General features: G+C 39.9%; 1 protein-coding gene across 2 annotated transcripts in view; it reads left to right on the top strand.

Moving 5' to 3' along the window:
* Positions 1-24,199, top strand: part of TRIP4 (thyroid hormone receptor interactor 4) — a 67,492-nt gene extending 43,293 nt beyond the window's left edge. The window contains exons 12-13 of one of the 2 annotated variants that reach the window (XM_068536515.1): positions 9,454-9,556; positions 12,256-12,581. In XM_068536515.1, coding sequence (XP_068392616.1) covers positions 9,454-9,556; positions 12,256-12,311 — 159 coding nt within the window. In that variant the 3' untranslated portion in view covers positions 12,312-12,581. Of the gene's footprint in view, positions 1-9,453; positions 9,557-12,255; positions 12,582-23,903 lie in introns of those variants that run through there. The other variant, XM_068536506.1, reaches the window with a different exon arrangement.
* The last annotated feature ends 948 nt before the right edge of the window (positions 24,200-25,147 follow it).

A 25,147-nucleotide genomic window follows, 5' to 3' on the forward strand; every position in this document is an offset into this window, starting at 1 on the left:
TAGGCGTGTGGGCTTCAGTAGTGGTGGCACATCGGCTCAGTAGTTGTGGCTTGCGGGCTCTAGAGTGCAGGCTCAGTAGTTGTGGCACACAGGCTTAGTTGCTCCGCGGCATGTGGGATCTTCTCGGACCAGGGCTCGAACCCGTGTCCTCTGCATTGGCAGGCAGTTTCTTATCCACTGTGCCACCAGGGAAGTCCCTATATATTTTTTAAAATTTATTTTTTTATTGAAGTATAGTTGATTTACAATGTTGTGTTAATTTTGGTTGTATAGCAGAGTGACTCGGTTATACACATATATCCATTCTTTTTTATATTCTTTTCCATTATGGTTTATCCCAGGATATTGAATATAGTTCCCTGTGCTATACAGTAGGACCTTGTTGTTTATTCATTCTATTGGTTTGGCCAAAAAGTTCGTTCGGGTTTTTGTACAATGTCACTGGACGACCCGAACGAACTTTTTGGCCAACCCAATATATGTAATAGTTTGCGTCTACTAACCCCAAACTCCCAGTCCATCCGTCCCCCACCCATCCCCCCCCTTGGCAACCACAAGTCTGTTCTCTATGTCTGTGAGTCTGTTTCTGTTTCGTAGGTAGGTTCACTTGTGCCATATTTTAGATTCCACATAAAAGTGATATCATACGGTATTTGTCTTTCTCTTTCTGACTTACTTCACTTAGTATGATAATCTCTAGTTGCATCCATGTTGCTGCAAATGGCATTATTTTGCTCTTTTTTATGGCTGAGTAGTATTCCATTGTATGTATGTACCACATCTTCTTTATCCACTCATCTGTCAGTGGACATTTAGGTTGTTTCCACGTCTTGGCTATTGTAAATAGTGCTGCTATGAACATAGGAGTGCATGTATCTTTTTGAATTATGATTTTGTCCAGGTACGTGCCCAGGAGTGGGATTGCTGAATCATACGGTAATTCTGTTTTTAGTTTTCTGAGGAACCTCATACTGTTTTGAATAGTGGCTGCATCAACTTAAATTCCCACCAACAGTGTAGGAGGGTTCCTTTTTCTCCATACCCTCTCCAGCATTTGTTATTTGTAGACTTTTTAATGATGGCCATTCTGACTGGTGTGAGGTGGTAGTTCATTGTAGTTGTGATTTGCATTTCTCTAATAATTAGCAATGTTGAACATCTTAGGAATGTGGCTTTTGAATTAGCCTTGAAGCGTATTAATGATAAAATCTATCACTTTTTGATCAGTTATTATGTGCCAGACCTATTACGTATGTTATTTTCTAATCCTCACAACAACTTGATACCAAGCAAGGTATCATTACTCCTCTTTTAGAGGTAAGAGAACTTAAGACTCAGAGTTAAGATAACTTGCGTACTGTCAGTCAGTAAATGGTAGAATTGGGGTTGCTGTTCAAGTCTTCCTCCTTCCATGGTAGGAAAGCATATTCTAAGGGAGAGGGAGTAATGTGAGGTGGAAAGTCATGGGCCTGTATGGAGAATAATAGCAAACCACTTTGTTGAATGGAAAGGTATGTTGTGGTCAGATGGTAGATAGCTTTGAGTGATAGGCTACAGAGGTAAGACTTCTTTCTCTAGTCCGTTGTGGGATTGGGGAGGGGTGTTTTGAAGGTCATCGGAGCCATAAAATGAATCTGGCAGCAATGTGGAAGATGGATTGCAGTGAAGAGACTGAAGGTGGGAAGTCTAGTGACTAGACACTTGTCATCCAGGTTGCATATACCTTCCTATGTCTCCATGCTTTTGTCCCCCATGAGAGTTCTATTCATTCTTTGAAAGAGCTCAGGTGTCCCTGTCTCCTGTAGAGTCTTCTCTGACCTCAACCCATTTCCTCCCTGACAGGATTAATCACTTCCTTCTCTGGGCTACTGTGTTCATATTTCTTTTTACATTTTTAACCTTTTTTTTTTTGCTTTTTGGTAATTATATGTTCACATGTAGTTCCTTTAGGTCACCATCTATGTCAGCTCACCTTGTTGTCTCCAGTGTCCTAGCATATAGCTTGGCACTTAGTAGGTGTTCACTTAACGGTGGTGACAATAAATTGAGGGGCAGGCACTGGTTGATATATGAAAAGCCTTAAATGCTATGTTAAAGAATTTGACTTGTATTCTGAAAGCAACCATGTAAGTGATGTAATAAGATAATAAGATGTGCATTTTAGAAAGATTGTTCTGGCAGCAGCAGGAAAGATGGACTGGATGAGGCAAGCCTGAAAACAAGTAGATGAGTTAGGAAATTATCATGATTGTCCAGGTGGAGGCATGATGGAGGCCAGCAACAATGCTCTGGCAGTTGAGTTGGAAAGAAAGGAACAGATGTTTGAAATGTTTAGGAGATAAAGTCTATAGGACTTGGTGATTTGATTGGATGTGAAGGGTGAGAGAAAGAAGTCTAAGATAAACTTTGGTTTCTGGCTGTGGTGAGGGGCTAAATGGTAGTACCATTAGTCTAAATGGGGTATACATAAGAAGAGAATTTTCTTTTAAGGAAAATGACTTTTTAAAATAAAGGAGCTGTGTGGCAAAGGAAGCCTGTATTGTAGCAGTAAAGGAGAGATGTTCTGTAGTATGTGATCACCATACAAAAATCAGTTTTTCTATGATTTTCCATTTGGACTTTTAAAAATATTTTAATCTGTTTTGTTCTAAAACACATGTTATTTGATAAAGAGATATTGTTGCTGTTAATAACACTATATTACTTGATAATGATCTTACCTTGATATGTTAACTCGTGTCAAAGGATTCGCTGAGCTCTCCCTCAGTAGTTGTTCTCAGTTGAGTCAGACAAGCCATTGGGAGATAAAAATCTAAAATTGGCAGAGCACTTAACACAAGAGAAGTCTTAGCATTCTGAGATATTAGGGTAGATTTGAATGGTTAAGGACCTTACAATGTAGCATCTTTAATTAAGAGCAATTTTCTTTTGGTTCTTACTAGTTTAAGTTGGAGTGAAAGCCTGCTATATGCAAATTAAGACCAAAAAAAATTGTCATGAAAAAACAACAACAACAACAAAAAACCACAAAAATAATTGTCATGAATGGGTGATTCCCATTTAGGTCTTGAAGAATCAGGGCAGAAAATCTATGAGGTTAATTTTAGAGAAAATATAAGTTCTTGGGTTCTTTTGTGTGTGGAGATTTCAGTATAGATAGGATTCCCGAGGGCACAGAAAGTCACACTGGGACCAAGATACCAATGCTGTGTGGCTTCAACCAGATCACCTTCCACAAGTGTCTGGAAGACCCAAAAGCTGCATCTTGCTTATCCCTTATTCCTCTTACCTGGAGCAAATATGGATGGTCTCTGTAGCACTGAGCTGGAACCCTCTGTATTTGCTACTAGGCACATAATTTGCACTGGGTACTGGTACATGAGTTCAGCTTTCCCACTTAGGGCCAATTGGCATGATCTTTATCCAACTCCAGTCAAATATGCAGTAGTCATCTCATCAAAGTATCATGATCAATATGTTAACTCTGATGTGAGAAAACTCTTATCCTCCAGTATAGTGGGGCCCAAGGTACTAGTTATCCTGTAAACACCTTGAATTGCTTTGAAGGAAAATGAGAACTATGTTTTTTTTTAATGAGAACTATTTATCAGAGAACGCACTTGCTTTCAGGATATGCTTCTTTGGATCTGTTGTGCTTGTGGCCTTTTTATCATACTCATTTCCTTCTCTCTTTCTGAGTATTATCACCTCAATCTTCTTGGAGTTGGTTTTCAGCTAACTAGATTTCAGAGCCTGATTTCATGTCCTATCTAGCTCCTCAAAGTTCAGACCAAGAAAACCGACAGCAAATATATGTTCTTTGTCAATGAGTTTCTTCTTAAATGTTTGCTTTAGCTGTTAGTCCTCTGGAGACAGGTGTAAGATTTACATATAGGTCATCTGGGGATTTGTTGGGAAGAGTGACATCATTTAGGACTTTCTGATCATTTCAGTACGAGGATTAAATGGAGGCTTGTGGAGTTGGTGAAAATGCCCACTTGGCTCTGAGTCAGTAGTGGTTGCCAAAAACCACTAAACTTTTTTTTTCTCTTATGAAAATGGCAAGAGAAATGTTTTCTAGATGACTGGTGAACAATTTCCCTCTGGATTGGAGAAGAAAATGGCTGTTTAGTAGTTAATTATCTGTTGTGTTAGACAGCTATGAAACTTATGAGGCATGAAAGAAGAATAGGCCCACCTCCCGCAATCGTCAGGCTGGAAACCAGGTGATAGGAGTCATGTTATTTTTTTTTTTTTAATTTTTATTTTATTTATTTATGGCTGTGTTGGGTCTTCGTTTCTGTGCAAGGGCTTTCTCTATTTGTGGCAAGCGGGGGCCACTCTTCATCACGGTGCGCGGGCCTCTCCCTGTCACGGCCTCTCTTGTTGCGGAGCACAGGCTCCAGACGCGCAGGCTCAGTAATTGTGGCTCACGGACCCAGTTGCTCCGCGGCATGTGGGATCTTCCCAGACCAGGGCTCGAACCCGTGTCCCCTGCATTGGCAAGCGGATTCTCAACCACTGCGCCACCAGGGAAGCCCAGGAGTCATGTTATTGAAGGCAAGAACAGCAGTGTCCTGAGGAGTCTATTACTGAATTTAAATGGTTGCTTTGAGTTGGTTGGTCTTATAACCCACATTCCCTATCCTATCTATTGTGCCATCTCAGTGACCCTTAGTCTAGCATCCTCTCTAAATTGGATATGACATCGAGAGTTTATTCACGTTCTTCACATATATGAACCTCCTTTTTCTTAATTTACTCTTTCTTTGAGTCAGCTGCATTTTAGTCTTTTGACTTTCAAACCAAAAATCCCTTTCTTGTAAGTCTTGTTGGTGTTTAATGTGGTCTGTCATGTCTAAGACCCAGTTGCAGAGATTATACTTTTTTGCAGGTACTGAGGCTCTGCCAAGCTGACTTTGCTTTAATGCATTTTACCGTGAAAAATAATCCCTTCTCCCAACACATAGGCCTTACTTTTCTTTATTCCTGTAGGCTTCTTAGCACTTCAGCTCTGTTTCTTGTAAGCCTCCTGAAGTTTAGTGATAGACCTTGGGAAAAGGAATATTCACATGAAACTTGCATTTAGATTCAGCTGGGAAAGTTGATTTTAGTTTTTATTGTAAGGCATGAATGGGTCCAAGGAACCTCTTGTTCTATAATTTCATTTATCCATCATTTTTCCCATTATTTGACATTTTCTTACTCTGTTAATATATGTCAGGGTAGTTTTCATTAAACATAGGGCCTTACTGGCCATTTGCCAAGACACAAAAGTTCTAATTTAGCTTGAGGGATAACAGGTTACAGAGTAGCACCTGCTTTTATCTAGAGTTTAGTCCTAAGAGTGTCCAGTTCCCAGCATGTGCATATTTAGCATGGTTAAGATAACTTAAAAGCACAAGTTGGTAAATTTTTTTGTTCTTTCATCCAACAAATATTTATTGATTGCCTACTATGTGCCAGGCATGATTCTAGGTGCTGAGGAGTAAACGAAACAGACAAAAGATCCCTGCCTTTGTGGAGCTTTTATCCTAGTAAGGAAAGTCCAAATTTAAAAATTTAAGTAAGTGAATTACATAGTATCAGATGATGGTAAGTGCTGTAGAAAAAAAAATAAGGTAGGAGATGGGGGTTAAGAGTGCCAGAAGACCCACTACGAAGTTGACATATAAACAAAGTCCTGAAGAAAGAGAGAGGAAACCATGTAGATACCTAGCAGGGAAAGCATCCCAGGAAGAGAGGCAAGCAAGTACAAACATCCAGAGGCAGGAACAAGGAAGCCTGTGTGGCTGGAGTGGAAAGTGGGGAGAGTAGTAGGAGAAGGCATCAGAGAGGAAATGGGGGCCAGATTGTCTAGGGACCTGTAGGTCATAGTGAGGACTTAGTCTTTTATTCTGACTGATGAAAAGCCATTGGAGAGTTTTAAACAGGGGAGTGACATGATCTGATATATTTTTAAAAAATAGCTCAGGCTGCTGTGTTGAGAATAGGCAAGAGGGAGGTTAAGGGCAGAAACAGAGAAACCAATTAGGAAGTTATTGTGGTAATCCAGGGAGACATTGTGATGGCCTGGACCAGGGAAGTAGCAATGGAAGTCTTAAGAAGTGGTGAGTTATTGGGTATCTTTCGAAGGTAGAGCTAACAGGATTTCCCAGCGGGTTGGTTGTGGGGTTTTTGACGTGAACAACTAGAAAGATGGAATAGCTATTTATTTTAAAGGGGTATGACTAAGAGAGGGGCAGGTTTGGAAAGGAAATCCAGGACCTTGATTTTTTATTTTATTTTATTTTTATTGTAGTAAATATACATAACATAAACTTACCGTTTAAACTATTTTTAACTGCACAATTCAGGCGTATTAAGTACATTCACAGTGTTGTGCAACCGTCCATCTCCAGAAGTTTTCATCATCTCAAACAGAAACTTTGTACCCAGTGAATACTAACTCCTCTTTCCTCCTTCCCCCAGCCCCTAGTAACCTCTATTATACTTCCTTTCTGTATGAATTTATCTTTTTTTGCTTGTGGGATCTTAGTTCTCCGACCTGGGATTGTACACCAGCCCTGGCAGTGAAAGCACCAAGTCCTAACCACTGGACCACCAGGGAATTCCCGAATTTGTCTATTCTAAGTATCTCACATAAGTAGACTCGTATAATATTTGTCCTTTTGTGTATGGTTTATTTCACTTAGCATAATTTTTCTAGGTTCATTCATGTTGTAGCATGTATCAGAATTTCATTCCTTTTTAAGGCGTAATAATATTCCATTGTATGTATATGCCATATTTTGTTTATCCATTTATCTATCGTTAGACATTTGGATTGTGGAAACCATTGGCTATTGTGAATAATGCTGCAGTGAACATTGGTGTACAAATATCTGAATGCCTACTTTCAGTTCTTTTGAGTATATACCTAGAAGTAGAATTGCTGGATCATACGGTCATTCTACAGTTAACTTTTTTTTTTTTTTTTTTTTTTTTTACGGTTAACTTTTAAAAGAACCACCGAACTGTTTTTCACAGCAACTGCACCGTTTTACATTCACACCAGCAATGCATGAGGGTTCCAGTTTCTTCACATCCTTACCCATGCTTGTTATTTTTCCTGTTTTTTATTTTCGTTTGGTTTTATAATAAGTCATCCTAGTGAGAGTAAAGTGGTATCTCATTGTGGTATTGATTTATATTTACAGGACCTTATTTTTTTCCTGTTTTATTGTGATATAATTGCATATAACATTGTATTAGTTTAAGGTTGTACAACATGAAGATTTGATATATGATCTGTATATTGCAAAATGATTACCACAATAAGTTTAGTTAACATCGATCACCTCTCCTAGTTACAAATTCAGGACCTTATTTTTTAACTTTGAGACTGAAGGAAATAGCCAAGGTTGTGAATGTAGAGAGAGATGAGGTCTGAGGTTTGACTCTTGAAGTACTCCAGCATTTAAAGGATGGGGAAATGAGGAGCAGTCAGTGAAGAAGCAACATCGGAAGGAGAATTGTATCCTGGAAGCAAAGTGAGGAATGTGCTCAAGAAAGAGGGAGAGGAGAATTCTGTCAAGTTCTACATAAATCAATTAAGATGAGAACTGAGAATTGATCGTTTGATTTGGCAGCATGGAAGTGAACGATAACCTTTACAAGAACAGTTTTGGTGGAGTGATGGGAGTGAAAGCCTCTCCATAGTGAATTCAAGAACAAACAGAAGGAGACGAATTTGAGGCAGAGTGTATAGATAATCTTTTAATGAATCTTGTTTTGAAAGGAATCTGAGAAATGGAGCAGCAGCTGGAGGAGAATGTGGGGTCTGGGGAGTTTCTGTTTTACGGCAGACATTATAGAAAGGATGTTTGTTAATGGGATTGATCCAGTAGAGAGAGAACATTTATTGATGTGGAAGAAAGAGGAGTGAAATAGCTTGTCGTTTTGGAAAAGCAGAGCTGTGAAGTCCTGGCAGGTTTGTCCTCTGCCTTGACACTCTCTAAGACACAGAGAAGAGAGGGCAGGAAAATCGAAGAGATGTGAATGGTGACTGTTGCTGCTCTGGCCTCTGTAGAATTAGGTTTAAAGAAATTGATGGCAGCCTCTGGTTTTATTTGTCCCAGAGCACCTCAACAGTAACAGCTGACCCTGCTTTTCTTTGCATTCTAAAGATCCAAAGGATAAGGAAAGAAGAAAGTTTCTCCTTCCATCTTTAGTCTTTATTTTCTACCATGAGCATTTTGAATGTTCATGTGAATATAATTGTGAGTGCCTGTGAATATAAATGTGGCTGATACTTGATATTAAGCTATGTTTTATCAAAGTACATGCCACACCTGTCCCACACAGAAACCCATGGTATGTGGGCAGGACTAAAAGCCACTGTAAATCCCTTCTGTTTCTTCACAGCATTAGGACAGAGTAGTCAGTAAAGAAGTTACCTGTTTATGCTTCCACTAGTTACAGAGACATTTGAATTTTCTTATTTATTTTACTGAAGCCTCCATTTTTACTTTAAAGCCTTTCATGTCTTAGAGGACACATCTTAACAGGTGAATAAGAGTGGAAAATAATTTCATACTTTTTAATTACTAGGAGAAAGGCTCCTCCGGTGATGAAGTCTGACCCACAGCCATAGTCAGCTTTTGAGTCGTATTTATCCAACATGCTAAACACAAGACATCCCAAGATAGGAAATAATGAAATACCAGGTCAGTTGGGCATTGCTAGACAGCACTTACTGCCAACCTCAGTTGTTCCTTAAGTTGTGATTGTGTGGCCAGATAGTCTTACTCCACGTTCTGTGTCTGTCTTTGCAGAAAGAGTAAAAGTCCTAAGTATTCACACAGATTTGTTTTGTGATATGAGATCCAAAGGAGGCTTCTAAATTATTTTCAGAATTGCTCTACCATTACCTTTTCACCCTAAGTGAGTCTGGAATGCATCCAGCAAAACAACTTTGGCATGTTCATACCTTTCAGAATGAATCATCTTCCTTCCCTTTAGTGAGAGAAGGGCTCTGTTGATTGTTTCTGGCAGAATTTCCACAAATGTTCTATTTTTCTTAAATCTTCCACTGTTTCACTTGAGCTGAACCTGGGGGTGCCTGATGTTCCTGAAGGAGACCTCTGAATCTCCCAACTCACAGTCACTTATATTGAAAGACTAGTCAGTTTTGATTCTCTGGGAAGATGTCAGGCATCTTTTTTTAAGAAGTTGTTTCCATTATAGGAAGTCACAGATGGTGGGCAAAAGACTGTATGAGAATACTGTGCTAAAGCCTGGGGAAAGTTGAAGGTTTGTTCTTGCTTATTGAGCATAATCCTCTTTACCTGACTGTGTAATGGAGAGTACTATTATCAGAATGTTGAGGTGGATTCTGGGACATCCTTTGATCTCCCTGAAATTCAAAATTTGTTCCAACTAGCCTGAACTTTTTATTTTTATATTTCACAGTATCCAGACATGAGTCAAGAATCTGATTCTCCATTTGTTTTCATCTGCACAAATCCCCAGGAAATGATTGTGAAGTTTCCTATTAAAGGAAGTCCAAAAATCTGTAAGTCACAAGCTTTGATGGTCTCATCTTTTTCTTTTTGTCTTGAATCTCACTTGTTTAACTTAAAAATTTTTTTCTCTTTTTACCCTGTTCTATGTCATCTCAAATATTTGGAGGATTAGTAAAATTCTACTTATCATATACCTGAAACTAACACAACATTGTTAATCAACTATACTTCAATAAAAAAATTCTATTTATCAATAACTTTAATGTTATGTTAACTACAGTATAGCCTTTCCAAAATATACCTCGATCCACAATTATTGGTATATGAGTGAATCACTCTAAACTTCCATTTAGGACCCCATTAACTTTAAAATCCTATTTGTCAGCCAAAAGAGTACGTTTGCCCCACTGTACTGTTCTTATTAAAGGAAGTATTAAGCCAGTGCCAGTGGCAACATTGTCTTTTTTCCATTGTTCCTCAGTATTCAATCTGAGAATAAGACTTAACTTTTTAAGTGTCTATTTTTGAATGTCTATTTTGGAGGTACCACTTCCCACTATTCCCTTGATTACTGCTTCCTAGAGCTCTGCTCTAGCCCTCTTGCTTTTCATCCTCTTTTTGAAACCTCCTGATGGTTTTCTTTTCTGTAATGTTTGCTTTTATGTGTTTGTGATTATAGTACCCTCTGCATATTCACTTCTTAGGAAGTGCTTGTGAGTTTATTCTTTCAACTTCCAACTCTTCTTCAACTCCCAACTTCTCTTCCTCTGTCTATTCCTACAGCAGCCTCTTCTATTTCCAAGGAATCTCAAGAAACATATAGTGGTGTCCTCTTTGCCTAACTTACCTTTTTTTTTTTTTTTTAATAAATTTATTTATTTTTGGCTGTGTTGGGTCTTCATTGCTGTGTGTGGGCTTTCTCTAGTTGCAGTCAGCGGTGGCTACTTTTTGTTGCAGTGCATAGGCTTCTCATTGCGGTGGCTTCTCCTGTTGTAGAGCACGGGCTCTAGGCGCGCAGGTTTCAGTAGTTGTGGTTCGCGGGCTCTAGAACGCAGGTTCAGTAGCTGTGGCGCGTGGGCTTAGTTGCTCCACGGCATGTGAGATCTTCCTGGACCAGGGATCGAACCTGTGTCCCCTGCATTGGCGGGAAGATTCTTAACCACTGCGCCACCAGGGAAGTCCCTAACTTCCTTTTAAAAACATCAGCGGAGGAGCTTCAAGATGGCGGAAGAGTAAGACGTGTACTTCAGAAATACATCTATATGTGGAACAACTCCTACAGAACACCTACTGAATGCTGGCAGAAGACCTCAGACCTCCCAAAAGGCAAGAAACTCCCCACGTACCTGAGTAGGGCAAAAGAAAAAACAGAGACAAAAGAATAGAGATGGAACCTGCAACAGTGGGAGGGAGCTGTGAAGGAGGAAAGGTTTCCACACACTAGGAAGCCCCATCGTGGGCGGAGACTGTGGGTGGCGGAGGGGGGAAGCTTCGGCACCATGGAGGAGAGCGCAGCAATAGGGGTGCAGAGGGCAAAGTGGAGAGATTCCCGCACAGAGGATCGGTGCGGACCAGCACTCACCAGCCTGAGAGGCTTGTCTGCTCACCCGCCGGGGTGGGCGGGGGCTGGGAGCTGAGGTTCGGGCTTTGGAGATCGGATCCCAGGGAGAGGACTGGGGTTAGCGGCGTGAACACAGCCTGAAGGGGGGTAGTGCGCCACAGCTAGCCGGGAGGGGGTCCGGAAAAAAGTCTGGAGCTGCGAAGAGGCAAGAGACTTTTTCTTGCCTCTTTGTTTCCTGGTGCGCGAGGAGAGGGGATTAAGAGCGCCGCTTAAAGGAGCTCCAGAGACGGGCGTGAGCCGCGGCTATCAGTGTGGACCCCAGAGACGGGCATGGGACGCTAAGGCTGCTGCTGCCGCCACCAAGAAGCCTGTGTGCAAGCACAGGTCACTCTCCACACCTCACCTCCAGGGAGCCTGTGCAGCCCGCCACTGCCAGGGTCCCATGATCCAGGGACAACTTCCCCAGGAGAACACACGGCGCGCCTCACGCTGGTGCAACGTCACGCCGGCCTCTGCCGCTGCAGGCTCGCCCCGCATTCCGTACCCCTCCCTCACCCCAGCCTGAGTGAGCCAGAGCCCCTGAATCAACTGCTCCTTTAACCCTGTCCTGTCTGAGCAAAGAACAGACGGCCTCAGGCGACCTACATGCAGAGGCAGGTCCAAATCCAAAGCTGAACCCCAGGAGCTGCGCGAACAAAGAAGAGAAAGAGAAATTTCTCCCGGCAGCCTCAGGAGCAGCGGATTAAATCTCCACAATCAACTTGATGTACCCTGCATCTGCGGAATACCTGAATAGACAACAAATCACCCCAAATTGAGGAGGTGGACTTTGGGAGCGATGATATATATATATTTTTTCCCTTTTTCTCTTCTTGTGAGTGTGTATTTGTATGCTTCTGTGTGTTTGTCTCTATAGCTTTGCTTTTACCATTTGTCCTAGGGTTCTGTCTGGCCGTATTTTTTTTGTTTTTTTTTTTTTACTGTAGTTTTTAGCACTTGTTATCATTGGTGGATTTGTTTTTTGGTTTGGTTGCTCTCTTCTTTCTTTCTTTCTTTTTTTTTTTTAATACTTAAAAAATTTTTTTTAATAATTATTTTTTATTTTAATAACTGTCTTATTTTACATTATTTTATTTTATTTTATCTTCTTCTTTCTTTCTTTCTTTTTTTTCTCCCTTTTATTCTGAGACATGTGGATGACAGGCTCTTGGTGCTCCAGCTGGGCATCAGGGCTGTGCCTCTGAGGTGGGAGAGCCAAGTTCAGGACACTGGTCCACAAGAGACCTCCCAGCTCCACGTAATATCAAACGGCAAAAATCTCCCAGAGATTTCCATCTCAACGCCAAGACCCAGCTCCACTCAATGACCAGCAAGCTACAGTGCTGGACACCCTATGCCAAACAACTAGCAAGACAGGAACACAACCCCATCCATTAGCAGAGAGGCTGCCTAAAGTCATAATAAGGCCACAGACACCCCAAAACACACCACCAGATGTGGACATGCCCACCAGAAAGACAAGATCCAGCCTCATCCACCAGAACACAGGCACTAGTCCCCTCCACCAGGAAGCCTACACAACCCACTGAACCAACCTTAGCCACTGGGGACAGACACCAAAAACAACGGGAACTACGAACCTGCAGCCTGCAAAAAGGAGACCCCAAACACAGTAAGTTAAGCAAAATGAGAAGACGGAGAAACACACAGCAGATGAAGGAGCAAGGCAAAAACCCACCAGACCTAACAAATGAAGAGGAAATAGGCAGTCTACCTGAAAAACAATTCAGAATAATCATAGTAAAGATGATCCAAAATCTTGGAAATAGAATGGAGAAAATACAAGAAACGTTTAACAAGGACCTAGAAGAACTAAAGAGCAAACAAACAGTGATGAGCAACACAATAAATGAAATTTAAAATTCTCTAGAAGGAATCAATAGCAGAATAACTGAGGCAGAAGAACGGATAAGTGACCTGGAAGACAAAATAGTGGAAATAACTACCACAGAGCAGAATGAAGAAAAAAGAATGAAAAGAACTGAGGACAGTCTCAGAGACCTCTGGGACAACATTAAACGCACCAACATTCAAAGTATAGGGGTCCCAGAAGAAGAAGAGAAAAAGAAAGGGACTAAGAAAATATTTGAAGAGATTATAGTTGAAGACTTCCCTAATATGGGAAAGGAAATGGTTAATCAAGTCCAGGAAGCACAGAGAGTCCCATACAGGATAAATCCAAGGAGAAACACGCCAAGACACATATTAATCAAACTATCAAAAATTAAATACAAAGAAAAAATATTAAAAGCAGCAAGGGAAAAACAACAAATAACATACAAGGGAATCCCCATAAGGTTAACAGCTGACCTTTCAGCAGAAACTCTGCAAGCCAGAAGGGAGTGGCAGGACATATTTAAGGTGATGAAGGAGAAAAACCTACAAGCAAGATTATTCTACCCAGCAAGAATCTCATTCAGATTTGACAGAGAAATTAAAAGCCTTACAGACAAGCAAAAACTAAGAGAATTCAGCACCACCAAACCAGCTTTACAACAAATGCTAAAAGAACTTCTCTAGGCAGGAAACAGAAGAGAAGGAAAAGACCTACAATAACAAACCCAAAACAATTAAGAAAATGGTAATAGGAACATACATATCGATAATTACCTTAAATGTAAATGGATTAAATGCTCGCACCAAAAGACACAGACTGGGTGAATGGATACAAAAACAAGACCCATATATATGCTGTCTACAAGAGACCCACTTCAGAGCTAGGGACACATAGAGACTGAAAGAGAGGGGATGGAAAAAGATATTCCATGCACATGGAAATCAAAAGAAAGCTGGAGTAGCAATTCTCATATCAGACAAAATAGACTTTATAACAAAGACTATTACAAGAGACAAAGAAGGACACTACATAATGATCAAGGGATCAATCCAAAAAGAAGATACAACAATTGTAAATATTTATGCACCCAACATAGGAGCACCTCAATACATAAGGCAAATACTAACAGCCATAAAAGGGGAAATCGACAGTAACACAATCATAGTAGGGGACTTTAACACCCCACTTTCACCAATGGACAGATCATCCAAAATGAAAATAAATAAGGAAACACAAGCTTTAAATGATACATTAAACAAGATGGACTTAATTGATATTTATAGGACATTCCATCCAAAAACAACAGAATACACATTCTTCTCAAGTGCTCATGGAACATTCTCCAGGATAGATCATAACTTGGGTCACAAATCAAGCCTCAGTAAATTTAAGAAAATTGAAATTGTGTCAGGTATCTTTTCTGACCACAACGCTATGAGACTAGATATCAATTACAGGGAAAAAGCTGTAAAAAATACAAACACATGGAGGCTAAACAATGCACTACTTAATAACCAAGAGATCACTGAAGAAATCAAAGAGGAAATCAAAAAATACCTAGAAACAAATGACAGTGAAAACACGATGACCCAAAACCTATGGGATGCAGCAAAAGCAGTTCTAAGAGGGAAGTTTATAGCAATACAAGCCTACCTCAAGACACAAGAAATATCTCAAACAACCTAACCTTACACCTAAAGCAATTAGAGAAGGAAGAACAAAAAAACCCCAAAGTTAACAGAAGGAAGGAAATCATAAAGATCAGACCAGAAATAAATGAAAAAGAAATGAAGGAAACGATAGCAAAGATCAATAAAACTGAAAACTGGTTCTTTGAGAAGATAAACAAAATTGATAAGCCATTAGCCAGACTCATCAAGAAAAAAAGGGAGAAGACTCAAATCAGTAGAATTAGAAATGAAAAAGGAGAAGTAACAACTGACACTGCAGAAATACAAAAGATCATGAGGGATTACTACAAGCAACTATATGCCAATAAAATGGACAACCTGGAAGAAATGAACAAATTCTTAGAAATGCACAACCTTCCGAGACTGAATGAGGAAGAAATAGAAAATATGAACAGACCAATCACAAGCACTGAAATTGAAACTGTGATTAAAAATCCTCCAACACACAAAAACCCAGGACCAGATGGCTTCACAGGCGAATTCTATCAAACATTTAGAGAAGAGCTAACACCTATCCTTCTCAAACTCTTCCAAAATATAGCAGAGGGAGGAACACTCCCAAACTCATTCTACGAGGCCACCATCACCCTGATACCAAAACCAGACAAAGATGTCACAACGAAAGAAAACTACAGGCCAATATCACTGATGAACATAAATGCAAAAATCCTCAACAAAATACTAGCAAACAGAATCCAACAGCACATTAAAAAGATCATACACCATGTTCAAGTGGGGTTTATCCCAGGAATGCAAGGATTCTTCAATATACGCAAATCAATCAACGTGATACACCATATTAACAAATTGAAGGAGAAAAATCATATGATCATCTCAATAGATGCAGAGAAAGCTTACAACAAAATTCAACACCCATTTATGATAAAAACCCTCCAGAAAGTAGGCATAGAGGGAACTTTCCTCAACATAATAAAGGCCATATATGACAAACCCACAGCCAACATTGTCCTCAATGGTGAAAAACTGAAACCATTTCCACTAAGATCAGGAACAAGACAAGGTTGCCCACTCTCTCCACTATTATTCAATATAGTTTTGGAAGTTTTAGCCATAGCAATCAGAGAAGAAAAAGAAATAAAAGGAATCCAAATCGGAAAAGAAGAAGTAAAGCTGTCACTGTTTGCAGATGACATGGTACTGTACATAGAGAATCCTAAAGATGCTACCAGACCACTACTAGAGCTAATCAATGAATTTGGTAAAGTAGAAGGATAAAAAATGCATGGAAATCTCTTGCATTCCTATACACTAATGATGAAAAATCTGAAAGTGAAATTAAGAAAACACTCCCATTTACCATTGCAACAAAAAGAATAAAATATCTAGGAATAAACCTACCTAAGTAGACAAAAGACCTGTATGCAGAAAATTATAAGACACTGATGAAAGAAATTAAAGATGATACAAACAGATGGAGAGATATACCATGTTCTTGGATTGGAAGAGTAAACATTGTGAAAATGACTATACTACCCAAAGCAATCTACAGATTCAATACAATCCCTATCAAACTACCACTGGCATTTTTCACAGAACTAGAACAAAAAATTTCACAATTTGTATGGAAACACAAAAGACCCCGAATAGCCAAAGCAATCTTGAGAAAGAAAAACAGAGCTGGAGGAATCACACTCCCTGACTTCAGACTATACTACAAAGCTACAGTAATCAAGACAGTATGGTACTGGCACAAAAACAGAAATATAGATCAATGGAACAGGATAGAAAGCCCAGAGATAAACCCACACACATATGGTCACCTTGTCTTTGATAAAGGAGGCAAGAATATACAATGGAGAAAAGACAGCCTCTTCAATAAGTGGTGCTGGGAAAACTAGACAGCTACATGTAAAAGAATGAAATTAGAACACTCCCTAACACCATACACAAAAATAAACTCAAAATGGATTAAAGACCTAAATGTAAGGCCAGGCACTGTCAAACTCTTAGAGGAAAACATAGGTGGAACACTCTATGACATAGATCACAGCAAGATCCTTTTTGACCCACCTCCTAGAGAAATGGAAATAAAAACAAAAATAAACAAATGGGACCTAATGAAACTTAAAAGCTTTTGCACAACAAAGGAAACCATAAACAAGACGAAGAGACAAGCCTCAGAATGGGAGAAAATATTTGCAAATGAAGCAACTGACAAAGGATTAATCTCCAAAATTTACAAGCAGCTCATGCAGCTCAATATCAAAAAAACAAACAACCCAATCCAAAAATGGGCAGAAGACCTAAATAGACATTTCTCCAAAGAAGATATATAGATTACCAGCAAACACATGAAAGAATGCTCAACATCATTAATCATTAGAGAAATGCAAATCAAAACTACAATGAGATGTCATCTCATACCAGTCAGAATGGCCATCATCAAAAAATCTACAAACAATAAATGCTGGAGAGGGTGTGGAGAAAAGGGAACCCTCTTGTACTGTTGGTGGGAATGTACATTGATACAGCCACTATGGAGAACAGTATGGAGGTTCCTTAAAAAACTAAAAATAGAACTACCATACAACCCAGCAATCCCACTACTGGGCATATACCCTGAGAAAACCATGATTCAGAAAGAGTCATGTACCAAAATGTTCATTGCAGCTCTATTTACAATAGCCAGGACATGGAAGCAACCTAAGTGTCCATCATCGGATGAATGGATAAAGAAGATGTGGCACATATATACAATGGAATATTACTCAGCCATAAAAAGGAACGAAATTGAGTCATTTGTAGTGAGGTGGATGGACCTAGGAGTCTGTCATACAGAGTGAAGTAAGTCAGAAAGAGAAAAACAAATACCACATGCTAACACATATATATGGAATCTAAAAAAAAAAAATGGTCATCAAGAACCTAGGGGCAAGACAAGAATAAAGACGCAGACCTACTAGAAAATGGACTTGAGGATACAGGGAGGGGGAACGGTAAGCTGGGACAAAGTGAGAGAGTGGCATGGACATATATACACTACCAAACGTAAAATAGATAGGTAGTGGGAAGCAGCTGCATCATATGGGGAGATCAGCTCGGTGCTTTGTGACCACCTAGAGGGGTGGGATAGGGAGGATGATGCAAGAGGGAAGAGATATGGGGACATATGCATATGTATAACTGATTCACCTTGTTATAAAGCAGAAACTAACACACCATTGTAAAGCAATTATACTCCAGTAAAGATGTTAAAAAAAAAAAAACAACATCAGCATCTCTCCCATTTGCTCATGTCAGTTACTATTTCATGACTCTGAAATTGCTTTCCCATTGTGTGAACTGGATGCTTCTGGGGCATGCATTGTTGTCGGCTGTGCACAAGACTATGTCACCTTGTTCGTCGTGGACCAACTATTTTATAAATCTGTTCTGTAAAGAAGTACTTCTCAGACTGTAATGTAAATAAAAATCACCTAGAGAGCTGTTAAAACACAGGTTCCTGCGCCCTTCTCCCAAGTGATACTAATGCTGTTGGTTAGCTGACTGCACTATGGTTAATACTGCTTTTGATCACAAAATGAAATGCTTGGAGTATGAATTTAGATTCATGTATATTCACTGCAAAATTCAGGCAACCCTCATGATTTGTGAAACATATTTCTGAGATTCCTGCAAGTCAGAAAATCTGAACATAAATTGCCCTTGACTTACACAAATTATTTACTTCATACTTTACCTCACCTGTTAGCCAAGTGGCCCTGGAAATTCTTTTTCCTTCTTCTTCACTATTTAGGATTTAAATCTCCCTTTTTCTCTCCTTTTTAGGTTGAGAAATTTTACCCCTTCCTACTCTACTCCATTCTTACCTTACTGTAGGCACTGATGGCAACACTGGTGGTAGGAGGAAAACGTGGTCAGTCTTCTCTCCCAGACCCACTGCTACTTGATCTTTAGTCCCAGTTACCTTTTCGTAGCTTCCTTTCTATCTTGGTTTTCATCTGCTGCTTAAACTCCTGTGAGAAAATGTTTTGTGTAAACAGAGTTTATATATTTCTCTGAAACGTTTTACTTCAGTACTTTCTCTTCCCAGAGACCCACCTTCAGCACACGTACGACCTTCATTTTTCTCCACAAGGTTTAATAGGGGGCGGGGTGGGTGATGGTCTTAAGAGAAAGCTTTTCCCCGTTCCTTCTGTTGGTTAGAAGCTTTAAAAAGCCAAAATGGGCTGTGTGCTTGTTTTAGGGACAGCAGGGCTGGAGAGAAATTGTGAGACTGCACCTTCTTCCATGGTAGACCAGACAAGGTGAAACATGGGTCAGAAACAATAGGTAAAGTTGGGGGTTGGGGGGGTGGAGAAAGAATAGGTTGACCAATTCCTGTGTCTCAGAAAAAAACTTCTCTTGAGAGGGAGCCAGCCTACCTGAGGATTTAGTCTGGTGTGAAGTTTCTGTTCCCTGTAACTCTTCATTCCTTTGTCCTTCATTCATCCTTACTGTCTTTAAAAACCTTACACGCTGCCAGAACTTCCTTCCCTTAAGCCATAGGGACCACCTCCAGTAGTTTACAGCTGGAAAAGTCTTTAATCTCACTGCCATAGGGGAAAATACATACTTGGCTCTTTTTATATATATATATATATATATATATATATATATTTATTTATTTATTTATTTAGGGCTGTGTTGGGTCTTTGTTGCTGCACGCAGGCTTCTCATTACGGTGGCTTCTCTTGTTGCGGAGCACAGGCTCCAGGCGCACGGGCTTCAGTAGTTACAGCACGTGGGCTCAGTAGTTGTGGCTCGTGGGCTCTAGAGCGCAGGCTCAGTAGTTGTGGTGCACGGGCTCAGTTGCTCTGCGACATGTGGGATCTTCCCGGACCAGGGATCACACCCGTGTCCCCTGCATTGGCAGGCGATTCTTAACCACTGCGCCACAAGGGACTTCCTATACTTGGCTCTTAATTTGGAATGCTTCACATTTTCTTCTAGAATATTGTTACATGAAGTGGTTAAGTTCCATGGTATTAATAATATTAATACTCTACTTCAGTTACAGCTCTGTGCCTTAAATATTTGTTTCTTGTGGGATGGCTTAGGAACCTAAACCACTTTCCTTTTGTTTTAAGTTTTTTTTAAAAATTAATTTATTTAATTTATTTATTTTTGGCTGCATTGGGTCTTTGTTGTTGTGTGCGGGCTTTCTCTAGTTGCGGTGAGCGGGGGCTACTCTGTTGCGGTGCGCGGGCTTCTCATTGCGGTGGCTTCTCTTGTTGCAGAGCACGAGCTCCAGTAGTTGTGGCTCGCAGGCTCAGTAGTTGTGGCTCACAGGCTCTAGAGTGCAGGCTCAGTAGTTGTGGCGCACGGGCTTAGTTGCTCCTTGGCATGTGGAATTTTCCCAGACCAGGGCCTGAACCCACGTCCCCTGCATTGGCAGGCGGATTCTTAACCACTGTGCCACCAGGGAAGCCCCTAGCCACTTTTCATAGATTAGTTCTATGAGAAATTTATTCTAAGTTCCAAACTTCTGACTTGCAAATAAATGTCTATAATATAACTCATTTATGTGTTGTATCACGTGTATATATTTGCTTTAAATTAAAGGCATATATTTTTATTTATGTTTTTGGACATGTAAAACTTGAGCTTGCTTGACCTGAGGATAATTGTGCTTCTTGAAGTTGAAATAATTCAGAAAACAATGTGCAATATGAAATCACTTGGCTGTGTGTCTGCTCAAATTAAGAAATGCAAAAAAGTTAAGTATAGTAGAATATGTAAGATGAATGCTCAAAGAGATGAAGGTAATTTTTTTACTTTAAATGAACTACATGCTTTATAAACTCATGCAAATTCTGCCTTATATCTTATGCAAAACATGTGAAAATCCCTATGAGAGTTATATCGATTGATGGCAAATAGTTTTTTCCCTTTTAACTTCTTCTCCATCTGCTGCACATGCATTTGATTTTCTTTTAGGCACCATGATTGAGGATGTGGTTTAACACTGAAATGCTGTATGTACTAAATATAAAAATATTGGGGAAATACAGAAACTAAGCATTATCACTCTGCTTTTAAGAGAGTGTACTGTATATTACTGTAGTTAACTGTCCAGATCCCAAGTCTTAAAAAACCATGCTAAACTAGAACTCAGAGTTCAGAGGGCATCCACGATAACTGCTTCTTCATGCTAGGAGCCCCAGTCCCTGGCCTTCATTGCCCAGCTAACCCAATTGCTACTATTGGCAGTCACTATGGTAGATATTAGGGATGCAAAGAAGTTTTTAGTTGTAAGGAGCTCACAGATTGCTGGCACATGTATGGTTTTCTTAGGTTAGTCTAGGGGATGAAAGACTTTCTGAATCCCTGGGAGTGCCCTGGAAATCCTTCGTCCTCTGTATCTCCTTCCTCACATCAGTTTTCCATTTTATGACATCATCATTGAAGCCAGAGATTAGTTTGCCTACTATTGAGTGCTCTGCTCCAATGGGTTGATCTTACCTGAGCTGGTCTCATGTGAGGGCTTTCACAGTCAGACTGGAGTTTTATGAAAATTATATTTGGAATATTCTTATACAGTAAAGCTTTGGGGAGCCTGAAATAAATATAGTTAAAAGTCTTGCCTAGAGTTATCTGGTAAATATGGTAAATTAAAAGTAAAACTGAGACCATAACTAAGAAACACAACTCCCAAGCCTTAGCATAAATAACATGACTACCATTAATTTTTCAGAGAACTTTGAACTCATGAAGCATTTTAATGTATATATTTTTTAATAAATTTATTTATTTATTTATTTATTTTTGGCTGCGTTGGGTCTTCGTTGCTGCGCACAGGCTTTCTCTAGTTGTGGCGAGCGGGGGCTACTCTTCGTTGCGGTGTGCAGACTTCTCATTGGGGTGGCTTCTCTTGTTGCGGAGCACGGGCTCTAGGTGTGCGGGCTCAGTAGTTGTGGCATGTGGGCTTAGTAGTTGTGGCGCACGGGCTTAGTTGCTCCGCGGCATGTGGGATCTTGCTGGACCAGGGCTCGAACCCATGTCCCTTGCATTGGCAGGTGGATTCTTAACCACTGTGCCACCAGAGAAGTCCCTTTAATGTATATTATTTCAATTAATTATTTGATTAAATGATTCAGTGTATGTAAAATACTTGGTACAGTGCTTAGTATATAGAAAAACACTTAGCCTTAGCTATAATCCTCTCAACAACTTTGTATGTTAGTAGAAATTTTTTCTTCCTTTCATTTTATAGCTGAGTGAACAGGTTTACAGAAATTATATTTTGCTCAGGTCTTTCTACCTCTAGGTTTCCTGCTCTTCTCACTTTATCGCATTGCCTCAGAAACAAAGTATTCCAATTTACATTTCATTTTTAGGGCACAGTATCACAGAGCTGCAAAGGGCCTTCAGTACTGTGTAGTCCAGTTTCCTCATAGCATTGAAAAAGTTGAGGACAAGAGTGACTAGGTGACTTCCTCAAGGTTATACAGATAGGTAGTCTTAGGACTAAAACTGGGACCTGGGTCTTCTAACTTATTCAGTACAGAGAACTAGAAGCCTGTAGTCCTAGATGGAATTCTAAATTCTGTCCTAGCTTGTCCTAAAAAGCTTAATGAGACGCAATACTTCTTTGTACCTCTGGGTACCACCACCTTTACAATGAGTACTCTTTTATGTTTATCTGATATCTGCTATTTTTGGTCACTAAGTAGTCCCTATAAAGTAAAGGTTTTGAAATTTGTGGTGTCTGCTTTTCTTTGTTTAATTCATTTATTGAGCACCTACCATTTGGTAGTCTTAGGGATACAACGGCAAACTTGCCTCGTAACAGGGCCCTTTGCCAGATTGCTGGCACATGTTTGGATTTCCAGCAAGACAGCCTGGGGGATGAAAGAACTCCTAAATCCCTGGGAAAACTCTGTGCTCTAAAGCCCAAATTAAAGTCAACATCATTGTGACTGTTGTGGACATCATTTAGGGTATCACATAGTGATGGTTTCTAAGGAAGCCCAGAGAAGGAAGTAATGTTATTCCAGAGGCAGATGTAGCCCTGGAAAGATGAGGAAGAAGAAAAAAAATTAAGAAAACAGAGAAACTTGTTAGATTGAAGTAATTTTTTTTCACACTCTCCTTGTGCAGTAGTCCGGACATGTATTCTTACCTTAGTTGGACAAATGAGGATATTGAAGTCCAGAGAGATCTAATGACTTGCCCCAAGTCACTCATCTAGTTGGTATCAGACAAAGGAGGACTGGTACCTGGGTTTCCTGGCTTCTCGTTCAGTGCTTTCTCTCTTATACCTGATTACTGCAACAAATGAAAATGACAACATACAAGGGGCCGTGGTTGTGCATATAGGTGTGTAGTACACCCAGCTGCTTTTGTTTTTGTTTGTTTGTTTATTTAGTGCCAAGGCTGAACTGAACTATTTCTGTTTCCAGCATCAGCATCTCTACTGACTTAAATAAGACTTTTTGTGAGAGAAAGCAACCTGCAAGCTCTGTTCTCAGGCCAGGCAGACAGGAACTCTCTTAAATTTTTCTTCATGAGATGGATATTTCCTAAGGCAGCTACCACTGAACCCAACTTTATCCTGGTAGATCTGAGGAGTCAGAGGTCGGAGACCACATCCGTGAAGTACCTCTCATTAGGGTCACCTGGGACAGGAAGGTTGCTTGTTTTCTAACTTTTAACACTTAGGAGAGTCATACAGCCTATGACCTTTGCCCTTCTTAACTGGTGATAGGGGCCCTTTGTCAGTAAAGCATTCATGTGGATTCTACTCCACTGTTTCAGGTCACTCCCCCTATTAAGTCTGAGGCAGCAAAGGAGTGAGTTGAACTGCTTTTCTCACTGTGAGGGAGGTACATGCATTATGCTCAGCCAGTTAACAGGTCAGAGGAATGGGTTTCCCACTGTGTGAAATGTCTTCCTTTATCATTATGTGTGTATTCTTTAAAAACTTGCCTTAGCATCAGGCACTCTGGAAAACGCAATGTTTCTTTTCTAGTAACTACAAAATTAGAAATATTAACTTCTTAGATTTTTAGGTGAATACTCATTGTGTTTGTGTACGTACGTACATTTGTGTGTCCCTATACAGTGTTCCCATTGCTTCCTCATTCTTACAGAATGAAACTCTGAACTTTGAAAGTGTCTGAGTCCTGAAGCAAGATAATTGAATGTGACAGAAACACAGTAACCAGAAGACCTGGGAGGCCATGAAAGATTTGCATTGCAAATATAAAAAAATAAATAATGAGGCTTCTTTTTCTCCCTTACAGGGAAACTGGATTCCAAGATCCATCAAGGAGCAAAGAAGGGGTTAATGAAGCAGAATAAAGCTGTCTGACCCAGGAAAAAAGGAACTATACAGCATAGTGGAGTTTTGTGTACTAAAATTGCTATCCACTGGTCCTTTGGAATTGAAGCAGTAGACATCTAAAGGCTTGGCATCAGGCTTGAACCTCTCAGAATTTAAACTCATCAAAATCTGTATATTTTTCTTAAAGAGTGGGATTCTTACTTTATGTAGTGGGTCAAAAATCTTTGGATACATTATTTATAAAGACTTATTTTAAAAATTCTAGATCTTTGACATTTTTCTCAGAATGATACAGAAGAAAAAGGAACAAGTTGGAGATTATTTTCCTCTCTGAGGCTTGGATTTGTTTTAGTTAGGAAAATTCTTAACCTAGGTTAACAGTATTTTAAGGCACCACTTGAATTTTAAAGTTTTTTTTTTTTCAAAGTGATAACCTGGTAGAGTATTAGGATGTTTTTGGAATTGTGTTTAATAGAAACGTGTGATGGGACAGAGAGGTTTTTAAACAACTTTGCTGCTCTAGTCCAACGTCTCTTCAAGCAAATAGTATTCAGCTGAGTAACCTTCCCTGGCAGATTTTGGTGGGGGGTGGGGTGGGGGGATAACCTGAAGAGGTGCTGCTACTTTGTTCTTTGGTTTGAGACATTAGGACATAAGAGGATCAGACTGGGATGAGATAGAGCCACCTGCTAAAGCAGCATGAAACCGCCCTGTTTATTTTGTTGGTATTGCAAAAGTATCACTTGGATGGAGCAATTAGAAACAAACAAAAATAAAATCCCTTCAGTAAATGCATCCAAATATCCCAAAATGCTTAAACCAAACCCTTTAAGCCATCCATACCCCAAGAAGCTATGAGCTTTGGAAAAATAGGAGGTTGGTTTGAAATGAGATTTTTACTAGTCATTCTGGTCCCACTTAGTGAAGCACTTTTTTTCTGAGGCTGTTCAGAAGAGCTGTCAGAATCTCAGTTGCTGGCATCCTCAGGAAATTCACGGTCTTAAATGTGTATGTTCTGCTTTTTATAAAGCAGCACTACCACACTGGGGAAGTTGGATTCCCTCCAGCAGTTGTGTGCATGACTTAAAAAAGAGAGCGCAAGGGAGAGAAAAAAGTGCCCTGTGTTATGAAAAAGATTAATTTCCCCTTTCTTTAATCCTTCATATTCAGCGTTTATTTGCATTGAAATGCCTCCACTCATTA

This window comes from Eschrichtius robustus, chromosome 1, assembly GCF_028021215.1.
Source record: "Eschrichtius robustus isolate mEscRob2 chromosome 1, mEscRob2.pri, whole genome shotgun sequence".
Taxonomy (NCBI): Eukaryota; Metazoa; Chordata; class Mammalia; order Artiodactyla; family Eschrichtiidae; genus Eschrichtius; species Eschrichtius robustus.